This window comes from Polyodon spathula, chromosome 8, assembly GCF_017654505.1.
Source record: "Polyodon spathula isolate WHYD16114869_AA chromosome 8, ASM1765450v1, whole genome shotgun sequence".
In the NCBI taxonomy this organism is placed as follows: Eukaryota; Metazoa; Chordata; class Actinopteri; order Acipenseriformes; family Polyodontidae; genus Polyodon; species Polyodon spathula.
In genome coordinates, this window is record NC_054541.1 from 37,261,363 (window position 1) to 37,270,775 (window position 9,413).

At 37.5% G+C, this 9,413-nt stretch overlaps 1 protein-coding gene across 3 annotated transcripts in view; it reads left to right on the plus strand.

Moving 5' to 3' along the window:
- LOC121319901 (inosine-5'-monophosphate dehydrogenase 1a) overlaps positions 1–9,413 on the plus strand; it is a 41,082-nt gene that overhangs the window by 25,076 nt on the left and 6,593 nt on the right. For 2 of the 3 annotated variants that reach the window (XM_041257849.1, XM_041257848.1), the window contains 11 exons: positions 91–192; positions 482–556; positions 748–954; positions 1,365–1,452; positions 2,102–2,301; positions 3,891–3,981; positions 4,348–4,443; positions 4,743–4,886; positions 5,153–5,297; positions 6,363–6,506; positions 6,732–6,815. In XM_041257849.1, coding sequence (XP_041113783.1) covers positions 91–192; positions 482–556; positions 748–954; positions 1,365–1,452; positions 2,102–2,301; positions 3,891–3,981; positions 4,348–4,443; positions 4,743–4,886; positions 5,153–5,297; positions 6,363–6,506; positions 6,732–6,815 — 1,376 coding nt within the window. Of the gene's footprint in view, positions 1–90; positions 193–481; positions 557–747; positions 955–1,364; positions 1,453–2,101; positions 2,302–3,890; positions 3,982–4,347; positions 4,444–4,742; positions 4,887–5,152; positions 5,298–6,362; positions 6,507–6,731; positions 6,816–8,935; positions 8,953–9,413 lie in introns of all 3 variants that reach the window. The other variant, XM_041257845.1, reaches the window with a different exon arrangement.

Genomic DNA, 9,413 nt, shown 5'->3' on the forward strand with positions numbered 1-9,413 from the left:
TGTGTTTTTGTGAAAGTGAGTCACCATATGTACATTAAATAATGTGAAACAAGTCCTGCATTTGAATTGAATAATTATTCTTCCACTTAGGATTTGACCTCTGCTCTTACCAGGAAAATCACCCTGAAAACACCCCTGATCTCCTCTCCAATGGACACTGTCACAGAGTCCAGCATGGCTATTGCAATGGCAGTAAGTGAATCACTTCAGTGTGAATAGAGATTTAAAAGGACACAGTTTCTTACACATTGTTGGAATGTTATGATATTTGTTTAGAAATCGTGTTTTTACCAGGTGTGTGTAGCAAATACTATGTTGTCGTTGTGAACTGATTCAGCAGAAATATATTGAAGCAGCATCTTTCATAAATGCTGTTAAGGCAATGTATGTATTTAACAGACATATTCATGATATTGTGTATGCTGAATAATTTAATACTATGGATTTGTTCCATGCTTTTGGTTGTTTTTATGTTTCTCAGCTTATGGGAGGTATTGGGATCATCCATCACAATTGCACACCAGAGTTCCAGGCCAATGAAGTTCGTAAAGTTAAGGCAAGTATCCGCTGATCATAAATTTCAATTTTGACTGGGCATTTGTAATATGTTTTCTTGCTCCAAGTACATTTCAGAGCTGTGGGATGGTTAGACCTGTAATGTAGATATTTATATGTAACGCATTTATTATTATTATTATTATTATTATTATTATTATTATTATTATTAATTCTTTATTTATTTTTTAGAAATTTGAACAAGGGTTCATTACTGACCCCGTGGTGATGAGTCCTCGCCACACTGTGGGGGATGTCTTCGAAGCTAAAAACCGCCATGGATTCTCTGGAATTCCTATCACTGAGACTGGGAAAATGGGGAGCAATTTGGTGGGGATTGTCACATCCAGGGATATTGACTTTCAGACTGAGAAGGAGTATGATACACCCCTAAGTAAGGTACAGACAAATATGTTGCAGTGAGAAAAAAATAAAAACTGCATAGAGTTAAATAGTGTAAATAAAGAGTCCACCAACACTTGAATAAATATCACGTTATAACAATAAATTGATCCGAAAACCAGGTTTATGATCAGTTAATTGCTTGCTATAAAGGCATGTATTTTTATATGAAAATAAGAAATTGAGTACATGTTCATCCAGAGTTTCACCAAGTCTTTTGGTTACACAGATCAAGTTTAAAGCTTAAATCTGTATTTGCAACAAATACATTTGCCCCAAAGCAAAATTTACAATAGAGACACATTCTAAAGCATTAAACTTTAAAAGTTTTAAACAACTAGACCATTTGTTGATGTAACCACATTTTTTAAACGGCACAAACATTATGAGATCTCTGCCTTTTTCAGGTGATGACAAAGCGGGAAGATTTGGTTGTTGCTCCTGCGGGTGTCACTCTGAAAGAAGCAAATGACATTTTACAGCGCAGCAAGAAAGGTAAGAAGTCTGTGTGTGAAATTCCTACAGCACCTAGACTGAACTCGGCGTGTCTGAAAACCCCCCTTGACGTTTTCTAAGAAAATTTGAAGCAGACGGGCAACGGCACTGGTTGAATTGGCATGGAGTGACCCTGTAATATGTCAAAGTTGTACTGAATTGTATTCTTTGATTTTTAAAGTTTGGTATGTGGTATGTTTAATTACCGTATTTCATTACCTCAGCTGTAGGTGTTAAAGTTTTACTGAATTGCATTAATTTAATGATTTGTAAAGCTTTGTAATTGTGTATGCTTCATGTGATAGAATTGATTTACTAGCTATGTATCATCATTATTAGTAGTTACTTGTGTAATAAGTACTTGTGTATGTTAACTTTATTCTATACATTATTAAAGGTACAGAAATTGTTATTAATACCTTTTCGATTATCCATACAATGAGTTAGGAAAATTGACTCTGTACTGTGTGTGGGTGTAAAAATGATCTATCTATCTATATCTATATTTCGAGAGAGATTGATTAGGGCTGCTCTGATTAACAGATTAATTGGAGGGGTTATAGCAGTTGTAGAAACTGTTTTTAAAAAGGGATGTTTTGTTGCATCTTGCTGAAAGTTCTACCCATTTTTTTTTTCTGGTTCCATCTAGGAAAGCTGCCCATTGTGAATGACAGTGACCAATTGGTTGCAATCATTGCTCGGACAGACCTGAAGAAGAACCGGGACTACCCTCTGGCATCCAAGGACTCCCGTAAACAACTGTTGTGTGGGGCAGCCATAGGGACCAGGGAAGATGACAAATACAGGCTGGACCTGCTACTGCAGGCGGGCGTGGATGTGGTGGTTCTGGTGGGTACTGACAAAAAAAACTAGTCCTTTACTAATTGATGCATATGGCAAATTAACAGTTTGTTTAAGGTGGTGGATTACCTGCACTGGGTGTGCATGCAGGCATGTATGCATGTGCAAATAATTGGTACGTTATAAGCTGCTGAACTGTAATTTTTTTCCACTGGTAATCTTCATACTTACCCCTGAAGAACCATCTTCTCTGGGATTTTCCTGTGTGCCCACCATAGTTTTAGTTAATCTGGATATATACACAGCTGTCTGGTAGAAGTGATTAGTGAGTATTGGTGTCTGATCTGTAATGACAAGTTTTCGAAATAACCAGTCTCTGTTGTCTGACATTTGCATGATTAGAGCCGTGTTCTCTCTGCCCAGAATTATTAGTGAACATTGGACGCCTGCCAGTATAACTTTCTTTCAAGCCATACATGATTCATATACATTCCACTAGATATACTCTAGTCCAGATGTCTGTTCTTCCAATACTGGATTATGGTGATGTTGTCTACACAATGGCCTCAAAAGCTGCTATGGGGAAGCTTGATGCTTTATACCATTCTGCTATAAGATATATAACTGGTGCTTCTTACCTTACTCATCACTACGATCTTTATATTATGGTTGAATGGCCTTCATTGCACACTAGGTGATTGGATCATTGGCTTAGGTTAGTTTATAGAACCCGGACTGGGAAAACCCCACTATATCTGTGCAACCTATTACACTTTTCTGCATCAGTTTACAATTTAAGCCTTTGTAGTCCATTTTATTCAGCGCTTGTCAGGCGCGTCGGGTCCAATTTATTTTTACACACGCTGTTTTAAATTTTTTTTTTTCGACATCGGACTGGAAAGGGAAAATTGTAATGTCAGACCTGGTCTGACATAGGACCGCAAAGGGTTAAGATCAAATTCATTTATTAGATTGGTTCTTCCCAGAGTGTTCTTTTTTTTTCTGTGTAATCCATTTGTTTGCAGCTGCTTATGATGGAATGAATTTTGAATCGGAGATTTGTTTCTGAGGATGTTTTTAATCGGAATTCTGAATCTGAATTCACTATTGTCTGATGCATGTGTATGCTGTGATGTTTACCTTTTGACCAGATCTTTGTTGTAAATGAGAATTTGTTCTTAATTTTCTTATCTGTTAAAATAAAGGTAAAATTAATTTTAAAAAATGAAAATGAAATATTTGAAGGCGATGGCTACAAGAGCCAAGAACATATGGTCTGTGAATTTTTCCTTTTGAATGTTGAGCTTTCTTTTGATAGCACATAAACTAGATCACACCTCCTATATTATTCAGAAAAACCCTAATGGCTAATTTTGTTAAAAGCAGTCTTCTCAACAGGAACCTTTTGCAGAGAGCTTATTGACCAAATGTCCCTTCATTGCTCCCTTTTTGGCTTTCCATTGTGTTCATTTTAAAATAGCGAGACATGTGAACCGATGCTGATGTGAATCTGAAGCAGCTCTGGTTAAAGCATACATTCCTGCTGAGAGATAGTGCATGTCTACTCCTTTGGATTCAAAGTAACTTATGAAATACTTTGATTCACCCCCATAATTTTATGTTCTTATTTTTTCCAGGACTCATCGCAGGGCAATTCGGTTTATCAGATTAACATGATACATTACATCAGACAAAAATACCCTGAACTGCAGGTTGTCGGTGGGAATGGTGAGTTACTGGCAATATTTTTCAAAGCATATGCAAAAGTCTTTCCCTTTCCACACTGCTTTCCATATCATTGTGGTGCTTTTTATATTCAAATGTATTAACTTGTCAACATTCCTACTCGCATGATTTTGTATTTATTTTATGAACTGCAGTAATTAAATATTAAAATAATAACAGTAGACCTGGTCCTCTGTCATGCTCACTCAATAATTTTTTAATAAATGTTTGAGTTTATAAGTAAATAACATGTGCTTGTCCATTAGGTGGTGTTTTGAAAGGAATAATTAATGTGTTGTTCCCCAGAAAGAAAGAACACAAACAAAGAAGGTTGCCTTAAAATTCAGTTTGTATCTTCTCTGCTTACAGTGGTAACTGCAGCACAGGCTAAAAATCTAATAGATGCAGGTGTGGATGCTCTCAGAGTTGGAATGGGGTGTGGCTCCATTTGCATCACGCAGGAAGGTGAGTGTCTTTTGAAGGTGGAACTTGTAATGTTGTTAGACTGGGAGTATGGCTCTGAAAATATATGGTTGGTCAAACAACACCCCATAAAGCTTTTTAAAATGCATGGAAGAAAAGGCTTCTGCAATGACTGTTGTCCTGAGTCCATGCAAAACATCCTTTAAAAGTGTACCCTTGTCTTTTCTAAAATGCCGTTTTCATTTTGTCTAGTTTTGGTTATGAAATAACATTAAATGTCTGAATTAATTATGTTTTGCATTCCAGTTCTCTTGATTTCAATATTGTTTGTTCAATTCTAGTTATGGCTTGTGGCCGACCCCAAGGTACAGCAGTATATAAAGTAGCCGAGTATGCCCGTCGTTTTGGGGTTCCTGTTGTTGCAGATGGTGGAATTCAGACAGTGGGACATGTAGTGAAGGCTCTTGCACTTGGAGCTTCTACAGGTATTTTATGATTTTCACAGAAGCTGGATCTGTGTGCTTCATTGTGTTTCACCATACTAAATTACAAAAAATAATGAATGTTTATTTGTCCGTAATTGTAATGTGTTTCTTCGTCAACAATTTATTTTAACCAAGTGCTGTAATAATTAATCCCCATAGTTGCAAAAAGGAAAAAAACAATGAAGGTACAGGTGCTGTCCTGGTTCCAGTGTCTTCTGTTGCCCCTGGCTGTGCCCTGGTAATAATTGGCTCTTCCTTTTTCCTAGTGATGATGGGATCACTTCTGGCAGCTACCACAGAGGCACCAGGAGAGTACTTCTTCTCCGATGGTGTGAGACTAAAGAAATATCGTGGGATGGGTTCCCTCGATGCAATGGAGAAAAACAGTAGCAGCCAGAAACGATATTTCAGGTAAGCCAGCAATGTTTGTTTATATATGTATGTATGTATGTTTATGTGTGTGTGTGTGTGTATGTATATGTATATGTGTATATATATATGTGTGTGTGTGTGTGTGTGTGTGTGTGTGTGTGTATATATATATATATATATATATATATATATATATATATATATATATATATATATATATATAGTAAGATAGCAGGGAGGGGGTTAAAATTCCTCCCTGCTAAACATGTGAAACTGCACTGTGGGTGAATGGGCTAAGGTTTTTTGAATTGTGCTAATTGTTTTTATTGTTTAGTTAATCCCCTGCACCTGATGCTAATTGTAAATTGGAGCCAGGTGCAGGGTATTTAAGAGAGGCAGCCAGTCTGTTCTAGGCTGCTGAGTGGAGAGCCCGACTGTGTGTGTGTGTGAGAGCAGTCGTTGCAAAGTAAGTCATTGTGTTTAGCCTGTGTGTTATGGTGTTTGTTTTGCAGGTAAACGGCTTAGCCGTGAAAGTAGAGTGAAAGCGCTTTCACGCTATTTTTAATAAACACCAATGAATATAACAAAACCAACAAAACAGAAACAAACACCTAGCTCTCTCCTGGATCTCTAACTAAACATTAATATGTCCCTGACTAATACGCAGGACGGCTAAGCCATTTACCTGCAAAACAAAGACCATAACACACGGGCTAAACACAATGACTGCTCTCACACACATACAGTCAGGCTCTCCACTCAGCAGCCTAGAACAGACTGGCTGCCTCTCTTAAATACCCTGCACCTGGCTCCAATTTACAATTAGCACCAGGTGCAGGGGATTAACTAAACAATAAAAACAATTAAAACAATTCAAAAACCCTTAGCCCATTCACCCACAGTGCAGTTTCACATGTTTAGCAGGGAGGAATTTTAACCCCCTCCCTGCTGTCTTACTATATATATATATATATATATATATATATATATATATATATATATATATATATATATATATATATATATATGAGATTTTTATTATTTTTATTATTATTTTTTAAACACCAATTGTTTATCCAGAATGACTTCTTTCTCATTGTGCAGTGAGGGGGACAAAGTGAAAGTTGCTCAGGGAGTGTCTGGATCCGTCCAGGACAAGGGGTCCATTCACAAGTTTGTCCCATACCTGATTGCTGGAATCCAGCATGGCTGTCAGGACATTGGGGCTAAAAGCCTGTCTATTCTACGGTATGGTTAAAAGTCTATACTTTTATTTCCTTTTTGCACATTGAGTCCTGTATGTTTCTTACAAAATGGCTGTGTACTTAAAAGTTCAATTTAACCTTCATTAAAAAAATAAATAAATAAATAAAAACCCAAGCAGGATGAGCAAACCGGTTGTACATATTTGTTCTGAAATAGGATGACCAACTGATTCCCCAAATCATTGCTAAACGCCTGCGTTTGTTACAGTTCCATGATGTATTCAGGAGAGCTGAAATTTGAGAAGAGAACCATGTCTGCTCAAGTAGAGGGAGGAATCCACGGGCTTCATTCGTAAGTGTTTGACAGCTTGTGGCAGGCAGTACATCTATGAAAACCTATTCATTAGTTCATCGTACTATAATCTCTGATGCATAGTTACAAGCATGAACTTGAGGCTAAATTTTTTAAATGTTCTGAATTTGCATAATCAATCTCTGTATGTCATCTGATTTGTCAAACTAGTCTGTTTCAACCAATTCCCATGCGAGTTTCTTCAAAACTGACCATGTAGAAGTAATTACCATTTTGGGTTCAGTGAAAATGTGATATCCCTGAGGTGCTTCAGTTAGCTTGGTCTTGCTGATTTCTGTTTGCATTTGGGCTGGGGAGGTTCTTTGCTTATTGTGGATTTGTTTCATTAATGGCCTTTTCTTTCAATGGGTAACCAACTGCTCTTTATAACGTGGTGTGTTATAAAAAGGGAATACTTGCTCCCTTAACATGCAGGACATATTTATTAGGGGTGTGGAAGGGGTGTGGGTAATTCACTGACAAGGAGACAGACAGGTGTATTTGGAAACACCACACAGGTGCCCAGTTTTATTTTAGGCCGGCTCTTTTCCTTTCCCTGTAATTTTTCCCTCCGGTAGAGGGCACTGTTGACCGTGGGCTGCCTATCAACGATGATAGACAGCACCACGGAAATACCACAGCTGGTACACGAACAGCAAATGCACTCGCAGGTGCTCAAAGAAATAATAATGAAAACAGAAGGCGAAAAGAACAAGGGAAAATAAAACAGTAATAAAACTACAAATAAAAGGTGCTGCACTCGGCAGCGTTATCCCGGTCGCCGCTACCCGCACGACCCGGATCACCGTCCTACTCTGTCGGCTATCTAGCCTGCTCTTTTACAATACGCCGGGGTCTGCCCAAGGGTTCCCCGCTCTCTCTCTCTGTCTCGCTGATTCCCGGTCCTGAATCAAAGTGTCCGCACCCTTAGTGCGTCTAAGTGGGCAGACCTGAGGAAACAACAGAGCGTTATTTTATAGGACCGACAATCACCCAAGACCCGCCTCTCGGCCATTCAGAGAGGGGGAAAGTCCACACTCACACTTTCCCACCTCCCCGTGTCACTGCCATGACTCACAGGCGGTTGTTGGGCGACTGCCGCCCTCTTCCTGCAGCCCGTGAACACGCCAGCAGAGTCAGCACAGATCTCTCCCTGTTACAGGGGTATACGCTGTTATTTTGTCAAAACACTGTTTCATAAAGTATCTATAAGGCCAGCAGTACTCGTTAAAAAAAAAGACAAGTAATTTTTTATTTATCTATTTATTTATTTATTTATTTGTGTTGCTAAAACTTCAAGAGCAGACCTAATAATGTGTGTGCTATTTCATCCAGAATACAACATTTAATTACACTGTAATTAACAGACTCATGAATGAGATATAAGGCTTATTAATGGGAACAAACAGTTACAAGCCTTGCTTTTAAAAACACAAACTACAGTGAGAGGTGACGTACAGTGTTTTTGTGTGTCTGAAGACTAATATTTGATTTATTTTATTTTGTTTATTTGAGTTTTCAAGTACTGTAATCTGTTCTGTAGCCCCTAAACAGGTGCTGCAATTCTGTCCACAATATTTTTAAGTTTGGTCTGTTTTAAGTAATTTCATAAACAATTATTTGAATATTCTATATACATTTTAAAGCTCTTGCTTAGCACTATTTGGTACAGTGCCAGGATGCATACTATTTCAAACATGGTTTGCATTTTGGTTTGAAATTGCAGGATTCCCATTTTTGGATATTTTGCCCATTAAAAATTGATTTTGTTTGCAAGGAGGCTCATCGTTTTTTATTGTATGATTATTTAGAAGACATGCACAAGCTTATATAAAGCTGATATGTAAATGGTCAACCAGATCATTAACCATCTGACTTGTATTTTTGATTTTAGAGTTCAAAAATTACATTACAATGCATACCTCCATCTCCTGATACTAATGGCATACAGCCCCAATAAAACATGTATTTATTAATGTATGTAATAAAATAAGAAAAACACTTGTGATATTTTGCTTTTTGCCATGATCACTAATGTTGGTGGAGGGATGTCAAAAAATGCTAATGATTAGACATCAAATGTCTTCTTTTTCTTTTTTTTACTCATGCATTCATCATAGATATTCTTTTGTGCCATGTAAGTAAACCAGTCAATTTGTTAATTCTGTAGAGCAACCATTCTCAGTAATAGTACATTAGCCACCTTCTAGGCACTGTACTGTGCCTTCCTCTTATTGTGGGTCGTGTCTGTATTTTAAAATGTCCCTGAAACTGGTTGTCAAAAAATTGTATTCACTGAAAAGCCATATGATCTGCAAACATACAATTCCACAGCCATGACAGTTTAAAAGAACTGGAATATATAATGCTAAATAACGCACCAAGAAGTAGCCTCTCTATGGAAATAATTTTGCATTTAAAGCTCCCCACAAGGGCTTTATGCATAGTCTGAAATCAAGGAGGGGGTTACGGATCACAAAACTGATCTTCAAACAAACTGTCTTTCCTTGCACTGCTTTAATTTTGTAAGAAGCAGATCATCTTCACTAAAAGCAATTTTACAATCTTTTTAAATCTTTAGTCATTTAGAGTGACATG